At 68.0% G+C, this 10337-nt stretch overlaps 2 protein-coding genes across 2 annotated transcripts; both read left to right on the top strand.

Annotated features, from left to right (window-relative positions):
- The first annotated feature begins 366 nt into the window (after positions 1–366).
- On the top strand, positions 367–759 carry LOC122123728 (transmembrane protein 100-like). The gene has a single exon (XM_042698146.1). It carries the CDS (start codon positions 367–369, stop codon positions 757–759), a length of 393 nt encoding a protein of 130 aa, XP_042554080.1.
- Positions 760–2917: 2158 nt separating this feature from the next.
- Positions 2918–5622, top strand: Ntn3 (netrin 3). The gene is made up of 6 exons (XM_042698433.1): positions 2918–3845; positions 3948–4136; positions 4527–4676; positions 4805–4855; positions 4956–5030; positions 5273–5622. The coding sequence occupies exons 1-6, from the start codon at positions 2918–2920 to the stop codon at positions 5620–5622; spliced, it is 1743 nt and encodes a 580-aa protein (XP_042554367.1).
- Positions 5623–10337: the final 4715 nt, after the last annotated feature.

Here is a 10337-nt window from a genome sequence, read left to right as displayed (position 1 = left end):
CCTCCCATGCCTGGTACAGCAGGACAAGCCATGAGTGCGGCTTGTGGAGAGTCAGGGAAGAGGCTGGTGTGGAGGAGACTGGGCTGGGAGGCGTGGACTGGCTCGGGGTGGTCAGGGCCCGGGGTTGTGGCGTGGATGGCCAGCCCTGGCCAGGAGGTGCCCTGGGGAGGCCTGGGAGGCGAGTCGGTGAGGAGGCCTCGCGGGGGAGGGCGCCCCGAGCTCCAGCGCCCATCCGAGGCCGGAGGCGGCGGGGCTCCCTGACGTGCCCCGCGGCGTCACCGCGTCCTGGGCCAATCGGTTCGGACGAGGTGGCCCTGCCCGCGGGCTGGGCCGCGGTGGGTGCACACGCACGCGCGCACCCCCGGCATGCTCCCGCCCGAGCCCCGGCCCGCCGGGCCCGCCGAGCCCCCCGCGCCCCGGGAGCCCGCCGCCGCCCTGCGCGCGCTGCTCGTGGCCACGGGCGGCGCGGGGCGCTCGTGGCCCCGCTGCGTGCTGCCCTTCGGCGCCCTGGCCACGCTGGCCGGCGCGGCGGCCACGGCCATCACCTTCTCGCTGCGCGGGCCCCGCCTGGACCTGGCCCAGGGCGCGGCGCTGGCCGCGCTGGCCGCGGGCCTCGGGCTCCTGGCCGCCGCCTTCCTGTGCTGGCGCGCGCGGCGGCGGCGGCGGCGGCGGCGGCGGGCCGGGGACGCGCGGGGGGCGGCGGGCGCCGGGGACGCGCGGGGGGCGGCGGGCGCCGCGGACGCGCCGCCCCCTCCCTGAACCGTTAGCGGCGGCGGCCGTCCCTCCCCCTAAGGTTGCTCGGCGCGCGGAGCAGGCCTGAGGGAGCGAGCGGGGCCCGGCCTGGCCGCGGGTGCGGGGTGCGGGCCGGGCCTGGCCGCTCTCTAGGAGGGCGAAGCGGCGGCGGCAGCAGCGGCAGCTTGCGGAGCCCTCCCCGGACGCCGGCTTTCCAGGCTGGCTGGGGCCCCCGGCGGGCAGACGCTCAATAAACGTTGGTGGAGCGCCCGGCGGCGGCTGCAGGCTTCTGTAGGCCCGGGCCCCGCGCGGGCCTGCGTGACTTCATCCGTGGGCAGCTTCCTGCCGCCGGGGCCTCCGCGCCCCTCCCGTCTTGGTTGCCTGTGCCGGGCTGCGGTGTGTGCCGCAGGGGCTGCGGGTTGGGGGGCGGGGAGAGGCCTAATGTCTCTGTCAATGAAGGCGCCAAAGGGGGCAGGGACCAGAGAGGTGAGAGGCCGGCAGAGGCGGCGGCAGGTGGCCGAGCCGCTGGGGAGGGATGAGCCTCGCCTGGAGGCTGCGGGAACGCGCTCCGGCCCATTGCACCATCTGCGAGGGGCCCAGAGGAGAACAGGGCAGAGGGTCATTCCAGAGAAGACATCTGCAGCCCACAGCCGAGGCCGCAGAGCCGTGACGCAAGGGTCCTGCAGGCCCCAGGTGCGCGGGGCGCTCTCTCCCTCCCTCCCTCTCCCTCCCTCCCTCCCTCTCTCTCTCTCTCTCACACACACGACCCCATTAGGGCTGAGCCCCAGACACCAACTTCCACCCACACCATATGCTCTGCCTACGGGAAGCCCCATGGAGACAAAGCCCGCTCTACTGTGAGGACGCCCTCTCTCCCACACCATGGTGACCGGCCCAAGTCCTGGAGCCCGGGGCTGGGCTTCCTGGGTGCTTGTCTTAGGCAGGGGCCTTTCCCTCCGCTGTCTCAGAATGGTTGGTCTCCTTCCCCAAGCTCTCATCAGGACTCCTCTCAGCCGGTGCGTCTGAGGGCGAGAGGAGCTGGAAGCCGGAGCTTAGGGCGCGTTAGCGGTGAACTTGACCCATCCCGAGGCAGAGTGCAAGCCCATCACCGCTCCTAAAGGATCCTTTCACCTTCCCTTTGTTGGAAACCCGCGGGGCAGATCCCTGTGAGCGCTGGAGGTGAGGGGGAATCCAGCCAGCGCGCACACACCCACAGGCCTGGCGAAGTGCCTGCGCCGAGAGTTGGCTCCCCACGGGTGGCAGTGGCTTCATCCCGTCGCCGAGCTCAGGTGGCCCTGGGTGGCTCGGGACTTACACTCATCCCTGTGCACTCATTTTCTCCCCCGCACGCCCCAAAGGTGAATGAACTCAGGCTTTTGCTGATGGGGAAACGCATCCAGGACACACGGCTAGAAATCGGTGGAGCAGGCCTGATGCCAGCCCGAGGCCACCCCACAGTCCTCCCGTTCCCCCCGCCCCCATCTAAGGAGCATCCAGAGGGGCCTGGGCTGTCAAATCCAGGCCCATCAGCCAGGGGAGGAGGTGGCCGGACCCCGGCCAGCACGTGGCACCGCCCCGGGAGCGGCCGGGCCCTGGCTCGGGGTCCAGGACCCTGCTGGGTGGTCCCCCCGCGGGCCGCCGGGCGGGCCGCCCCCCCTCCCCGCAGCCCCCTCCCGCCGGCGCATTCCAGGCTCCGGGCCCCTCCCCCGGCCCCCTCCCCCGCCCGCCCGCCGGGGTCTGGATCTGCTTCTGATTCCGGCTGTGCAGCCGCCGCCCCGCCGCCCCCTCCTCCCCGGCCCGCGCCGCCCCGCCCCCGGCTGGGCCCCGGCTCGCGCCGGCTGCGCCCCCCGCCCCCTCGCGGCACAGCTCGCCCGCCCTCGCCGCGGCCGGGCGGAGGTGTCGGCCCCGGGCGCCCCAGGCCCCGCCCGCCCACTGCCCTTCCCGGGAGGCCCGGAGACCTGCTCCGCCCGGTGGGTGAGTGCGGGCGGCGGGCGGCGGGCGGGGCCTCCGCGGGCCGAGGCACCGGAGCGGGGCGCCGCCTGTCACCGCTCGGGGCCCCGCCGCTGCGCCCGGCCCCGGCCGCTCCCACCGCTGGGCCTCGACTGAGGCCGCCCGGGGAGGGGGGGCACCGCGGGCTGACGGGCGGGGCGCGGGCCCCGAGGGCAGAGCCGCGGAGGCTCCGGCCATGCCCGGCGGGCCCTGGGGGCTGCTGCTGGCGGCGGGCACGCTGGCGGCCGCGCTGGGCCCCGGGCCCCCGGCCGGCGCCGACCCCTGCCGGGACGAGCGCGGCGCGCCCCGCGGCTGCGTGCCGGGCCTGGTGAACGCGGCGCTGGGCCGGGCGGTGCTGGCGTCCAGCACGTGCGGGAGGCCGGCCACCCGGGCCTGCGACGCCGCCGACCCGCGGCGGGCGCACCCGGCGGCCCTGCTGACGGCGGCGGCGGGCGCCGGGGCCCCCGCGTGCTGGCGGTCCGCCCCGCTGCGCCGCGCGCCCCTCAACGTGAGCCTGACGGTGCCGCTGGGCGCGGCCTTCGAGCTGGTCTTCGTGAGCCTGCGCTTCTGCGCCGCGCCGCCCGCCTCGGTGGCCCTGCTCAAGTCGCAGGACCACGGCCGCAGCTGGGCCCCGCTGGGCTTCTTCTCCTCCCACTGCGGCCCGGACTACGGCCGCCCGCCCGCCCCCGCCGACGGCCCCGGCGGCCCGGGCCCCGAGGCCCTGTGCTTCCCGGCCCCCCGCGCCCAGCCCGACGGCGGCGGCCTCCTGGCCTTCAGCGTCCAGGACGGCGGCCCGCCGGGCCTGGATCTGGACCGCAGCCCCGTGCTCCAGGACTGGGTGACCGCCACCGACATCCGCATACTGCTCACGAGGCCCGCGACGCCCGGGGCCGCGGGGGCCGCCGAGGCCGCCGTCCCCTACTTCTACTCGGCCGCCGAGCTCCAGGTGGGCGGGCGCTGCAAGTGCAACGGGCACGCGGCGCGGTGCCTGCCCGACGGCGGGGGCCGCCTGCTCTGCGACTGCCAGCACGGCACCGAGGGCCCCGACTGCGGCCGCTGCAAGCCCTTCTACTGCGACCGGCCGTGGCAGCGCGCCACGGCCCGGGAGGCCCACGCCTGCCTGGGTGAGGCCCGGGCGCGGCGGGGACCCCGCGGCCTCCCCCCCCCCCCCCCCGGCGGGGCCTGAGCCCCGCGGCCTCCCCTGACCCGGCCGTCCTTCCCCGCAGCTTGCTCCTGCAATGGCCACGCTCGTCGCTGCCGCTTCAACATGGAGCTGTACAGACTCTCGGGCCGCCGCAGCGGGGGCGTCTGCCTCAACTGCCGGCACAACACGGCCGGCCGGCACTGCCACTACTGCCGGGAGGGCTTCTACCGGGACCCGGGCCGGGCGGCCAGCGACCGGCGCGCCTGCAGAGGTGAGCAGCCGCCCGCCGCCCCGGAGGGCCTCTCACCGGCCCACCCCTGCCCGCAGTGGGGCTCTGACCAGACCCCCATCTCTGCCCACAGTGGGGACCTCTGACCAGGCCCTCACCTCTGCCCAAAGTGGGGCCTCTGACCAGGCCCCCACCTCTGCCCACAGTGGGGCTCTGACCAGACCCCCACCTCTGACCAGGCCCCCATCTCTGCCCACAGTGGGGACCTCTGACCGCCCCCCCTCTGCCCAAAGTGGGGCCTCTGACCAGGCCCTCACCTCTGCCCAAAGTGGGGCTCTGACCAGGCCCTCACCTCTGCCCAAAGTGGGGCCTCTGATCAGGCCCACCCCTGCCCGCAGTGGGGACCTCTGACCGCCCCCCCTCTGCCCGCAGCCTGTGACTGTCACCCCGTGGGTGCTGCTGGCAAAACCTGCAACCAGACCACAGGCCAGTGTCCTTGCAAGGACGGTGTCACTGGCCTCACCTGCAACCGCTGCGCCCCGGGCTTCCAGCAGAGCCGCTCCCCCGTGGCCCCCTGTGTCAGTGAGTGACCCCTGGCCTCGGTCCCCTCCGCAAAGCCACTTGGGCTCCTGTCCGCCCATCTGCCCCTGGAGCCCCGGAGATCCTGCTGCCCCCACCCCCCAGCCAAGACCACTCTCCCACCTCCGCAGAGACCCCTGTCCCTGGACCCACGGAGGACAGCAGCCCCGTGGACGCACAGGGTGAGCGGCGGTGGATCCGGGGCCCACTCCAGACGATGCGGCCTTGGGGGAGGGGACTGTGGGTTCAAACGAGAGCCTGACGGCTCCTCTCCCCCCTTAGATTGTGAGTCACACTGCAGACCAGCGAGTGGCAACTACCGGATCAGCCTGAAGAAGTTCTGCCGGAAAGACTACGGTAGGCTGCCCCGGGCACCGGGGCGACCCCGTCCTCTTCCCCCCCAACTCCCCCGTGAAATCTTAGACCCCCACCCCGGGTCCAGCCGTCCTGCGGGCCCCGCCCTTCCAACCCCCAGTGTCGTCGAAGCGCGGTCCTCTGCTGGGTGACCTCTGCGTCCGCCCCACGCGGGGTGGGCGCCCTGTGTCTGGCCGGGAGCCCCGCCCACTTCCGGGCCTGACCACGCCCCTCCCTCCCCGCAGCGGTGCAGGTGGCCGTGGGCGCGCGCGGCGAGGCGCGCGGCGCGTGGACGCGCTTCCCCGTGGCGGTGCTCGCCGTGTTCCGGAGCGGCGAGGAGCGCGCCCGGCGCGGGAGCAGCGCGCTGTGGGTGCCGGCCCGCGACGCCGCCTGCGGCTGCCCGCGCCTGCAGCCCGGCCGCCGCTACCTGCTGCTGGGCGGTGGGCCGGGGGCCGCGGCCGGGGGCGCGGCGGGCCCGGGGCCGGGACTCAGCGCCGCCCGCGGGAGCCTGGTGCTGCCCTGGAGGGACGCGTGGACGCGACGCCTGCGGAGGCTGCAGCGGCGCGAGCGGCGGGGGCGCTGCGGGGCGGCCTGAGCCCCGGCGCGGGCGGGCGCGGCCCCACAGCCCCGTGCGCGCGCGCTCGTGCGTTCTTCTGCTCGCGTGCGGCGCGGCGCCACCCCGGCCCCCGCCCGGGCCGCCGGAGGCTCCCCGCGTGCCTCCCACCCGGGCCGCCGCAGCCACACCGGGCCCCGACATGCTGCCTGGCGGCTTCCGGAGGGGGCCGGCACCCCCGGAGTGCCCGTGCCCTGCGCCCCGCGCCCCGCCCGATCCGATCGCCCTGGGCGGCCGTGGACTTGCGTGTGATGCAGGACCCCCGGCCTGACCCTTCTGAGGCCGGGCCGGGTCCCCGAGGGCGCTGCGGCTCCTCTCCCGCACGCGGAGGCCGGTCGGGTCCGACTCTGCGGGTCTGGCCCCCGCTGCGCCCACGCCCGCCCCCGCCTCCGTGGTCCCCGTGCCCAGCAGTGCGTCTGCTGCGTCCCGTGCAGCTCTACCGGGTCTCCGAGCCTCGACCTCGGGGCTCTCGGGGACGGGTCCCGCCCCCTGGGCCCCTGGCGCCCGGGACGCGCGGTTCGAGTCCACAAAGACCGCCAGGAGGAGCTCAGGTGGACAGCCGTCCCGGCGGCGGACACCCGCGGCGTGGCCCTCGGCCGAAGCTCCGTAGCCCGGAACCGCCGGCGAGGCCGCCGCGCCGGGTGCGGAGAACCGCAGCCAGCGCATGCTCCCGCCCGGGGCGCCGCCGCCAGCGCGCATGCCCAGACGCGACTCGGCCTAGACGCGGGGACTGGGGTGGGCGGCCGGCGGCGCGTGTCGGGGGGCGGGGCCGCGCGCGCGCGTGCGCAGCAGCGGGCTGCGCTACCGCGCGGCGAAGTGAGGCGGGCGAGCGGCGCGGCGCGCGGAGGTGGGTGCGCGGCGGGGGCGTGGCGGCCGGGCGCGGGCTCCGGGGCGGGCGGCCGGGCGGGGGTGGGGGAGGGAGGGTGCGGGCGCCGCTGTCACCGCGCGGCCGGGGGGGGGGGGGGGACGGCCGTGCGGACGTGCCGCGGGAGGCGACCGGGACCGCGCCGGGGACCTGACTGCGGTGGCACTCGGGCTCGGGAGCCGCGGGCGCGGGCCCCGCCCGCCGGCCGGCCCCGGGCGCAGTGTCGCCGCGCGGAGCCACCTCCCCGAGTCACTCTTCCCCGGGGCGCTTCCCGTCCCCGCCGGGTCGGAAATCCTCCTCGCGCGGTGGGAGATTGCAACAGCTGCCCGCGCCCCTCCCGCCGCCGAGACCCGCAGCGCCCGCCGCGACGCCCGCCGGCCCGCCCGACGCCTAGGTACCGCTCGCGGCCCCCGCGCTCTGTCCAGCGCGTCCTCCTGGCGCCGGGCGGCCGCTCGCCGGGCCCTGCCCTTGGAGGTGGCCGCGAGCAGCCCGGCTCTGCCCCGGGAGCCCCGGGAGGCTCGGCTGGAGGCAGAGCCGGCGCCCAGGCGCGTGGGCCGCCCCTGCCGGGCCCCGGGGGCAGGGCTGCTGGCAGCCTGGGCACGGATTCTCCTGGGTGACCCGGTGCCGTGTGGAAATAGTGCTGTGGGGCCTCCTGGGTTGGGAAATGCGGGGCTGACTTTAAAGGCCGAAGGTTGCCTCCTTCACCTGGGCGCCGTGCAGGTAGAGGCCAGCTGTCGTGGTGACGGTGCGGTGACCGTGTCTCTCTCCAGACCAAAGGCGTCTGCCCGCCTTTCCAGGGTGGGTCGAGGGGCTGGAAGATGCCCTTCTTCATTACACTGCCCCGGAGTCAGCAGGTACTTTCCGGGCAATTTGCAGAGTTCTTCCATAATTTGGCTTGTGTTGTCATTTCCTCTATTTGAGAGCAAGGCCTGTGTTTCACGTTTTATACTCAGTTCATAGTACGACCTTATAAACGTTTGTTTGATTGTTTTGAAGACAAGTGAGTCCCTCTCCCTCCCTACCCCCCCCCCTTCCTCTTCCTCTTTAAGGAGAAAATGAACTGAAATGAGAATGAGATCCAGAAATCTCAAAGATTTTACAGGTACCATTCAGAGCAAGTGGTATGACCACAGCAAGCAGTTATTTTCTAATTCTGAGGGTTGATCCTCAGCTAATCTCCTTGGTATTCAGATGAAGCCTTTATGGGAAGTTCTTACTGGGTGGCTAGTCTGTGAATGGGCTGGGGCCACATCGCGTCCATCTTTGCGCCTCCCTGTGTCCCCCATTGCCTGCATAGGGTGGGCCAGGTTCTCTCTAAGTGGTTGTTGAAAGGAATCAAGGTTCTGTTGTCGTGGTGATAGGTGTTAGCTAGAGGACTGGTGCAGTGGCTTTCAGCTGGATTAAGGGTGACCTTCTGGGATGCAGAAGTAATCTAGTAATCTGGGTAGGGTTTTCATAACAACCATAAAACTCACCCCCCTGTGTCTGCAAGTTCACCTGCAGGAGGGCCTTGCTAGCTCTAGCTAACCACACCTGTCAGGACTGTCCAGCAGGTCTGTGACCTTGGGCACACCGTATTGGTCTTAATTCTCATTAGAGACTGAGCCAACCTCAAAAAGCATAGTGAAGTGTTTGCTTCTGGATGGTTGCTGGTTTCAAGTACATAGGACAATGAAACAGGTTGTAAAAAAGCACTTAAGGTTTACCCTGTTCAATGTTTTACCTGTTTGAGCATACCTTTTCTGTTATGACAACTCTGTGAATGGAAGAAAGAAGCCCTTTTCAACTTGAAGCAGTAATTTCAGTGGCTGTTTGTAGCCGTCACCTTCCAAATGGAGATAATATCAATGAAACAAAACCTCAGGCCTTTTACTAAGAACCAGACTGAATTCATCGTCCAAAGAGTTTCCTTATTCTCTCTCAACATTTGTTGACTTCATATGAGGAGGCACTGTGCTGAGGACACAGAGAGCACTGAGATTGGATCTCTACTTTTAAGTTGCTTTACAGAGGGGTGAGGAAACAGGCAAAGAAATGTGTGGTAATAGATGTTTTAAGAATGGTGGACAGGGGGCTGGGAAGGTGGCTCAGTGATAGAGCGCTTGCCTTGCATGCATGAGGCCCTGGGTTCGATTCCTCAGCACCACGTAAGCAAAAAGAAAAAAGCCGGAAGTGGCACTGTGGCTCAAGTGGTAGAGCGCTAGCCTTGAGCTGAAGAGCTGAGGGCAGCGCCCAGGCCCAGAGTTTAGGCCTCACAACCAACAACAACAAGAACAAAAGAATAGTGGACAGAGCATGCTGTGGTGTAAAGGGACTAACATCCAGCTAGAGGGTGGTGGGCAGAGGGACTCAGAGAAGGGCTTGAAGCTTCGTTTTAATGATAAACGTATGAGAGAGAACGCTCCAGACAGAGGAATGGTATGTATGGAGTCACAGAGCCATGGTCCCGCCTTCAGCTGTTGGAGAAGGGCAGTGTCGGGAGCCCTAAGGAGAAGAGAGGGAGGGGAAGGTAGGGAGTTAGGCTGGTGGCACACTGGGAAAGGCCTTGAGTGCCAGACCCTCCTTTTTTTTTTGCCAGTCATGAGGCTTGAACTCAGGGCCTGGGCACTGTCCCTAAGCTTTTTTTGCTTAAGGCTAGCACTCTACCACTTCAGCCATAGCATCACTTCCTGCTTTTTCTGCTTATGTGTTACTGAGGATTTGAACCCAGGACTTCGTGCATGCTAGATAAGCACCATTAAGCCACTTTCCCAGCCCTAGGCCCAAGAATTTGGTACTCGTAAATATTACATCCTTAAACAATTAGGAAATAAAAGCTGGGTACCAATGGCTCATGCCTATAATGCTAACTGCTCAGGAGGTTGAGATCTGAGAATCAGTTTGAAGCTACTTCAGATAAACAAACCCCTGAGACTCTTGTCTCTAACCAGTAAAAAGCCATTAGTGGAGGTGTGGCTCAAATGGTAGGGCACCTGCCATATTGGAAAAGCTGAGTGAGCATGAGGATCCTAGAGTTCAAGCCATAGCACAGGCACAAAGAAAAGCAGTAAGAGAACAGAAGGCTAATTGATTAGCTGTTGGCTTGGTGGATGGGGGTAGAGTGGAGAGCTGTTTCAGGGATATCAGACACTAAAGGTACAAACTCCAGTGGCTCCTCTGTCCTTCCGGAGACTTTATTGTCTTACCTGTGCTTACCTTTAGGGAAGCCTTTAGATTAGGTGTCACTTATCTCAAAAGATAGCATTTTTTATACTACAGATTAGTCCTGGAAGAGTGTTCGGAGTTTGGGGGAAGGGGGTCAAAACCCTTCAGGCCCAAGGATCCACAGTCGCAGAATTCTTAGCAATGCCTTGCTTCTCCAGAACCCCTTGCTGCTAAAGCAAGCAGGACTTTGGAAAGAATGGCCTAAGGGTAGATGTCTGATGTTCACTCTCCAATCTTTTCCCACTCTGGGGGCCTCCTTGGACAAAGATGAGGAAAAGCTGACACTGCGGAGTACGCCTCTGTCTGCGCAAGGTTTACAGCTCCCGCTTCTAGGGTGTGTGTAAGCAATGGTGGTTTCCCTCCTGACACCAGGGCGTGCTCAAATGGCTGAGACTGCTCCGGACACAGCTTGGACTGTTTCTCTAACTATGTCTGAAACTGTGTGTCTCCCTGATCCTTACATAGTTCGTTCAGTTTTGTTGCTCTTGGTTTTGTTTTTTGAGACAGAGCCTTGCTCTGTAGCCTGGGTTGCCCTCAAACTTGTGGTTCCTCCCGACTCAGCCTCCCAAGTGCCAGTGTGTATCATCACAAATGCTTGTTACAGTTATAATTGGATGCTACACACTCT

This window comes from Dipodomys spectabilis, unplaced genomic scaffold, assembly GCF_019054845.1.
Source record: "Dipodomys spectabilis isolate Male_0828 unplaced genomic scaffold, ASM1905484v1 ptg000231l, whole genome shotgun sequence".
In the NCBI taxonomy this organism is placed as follows: Eukaryota; Metazoa; Chordata; class Mammalia; order Rodentia; family Heteromyidae; genus Dipodomys; species Dipodomys spectabilis.
This window is presented reverse-complemented; position numbering and strand designations above follow the sequence as displayed.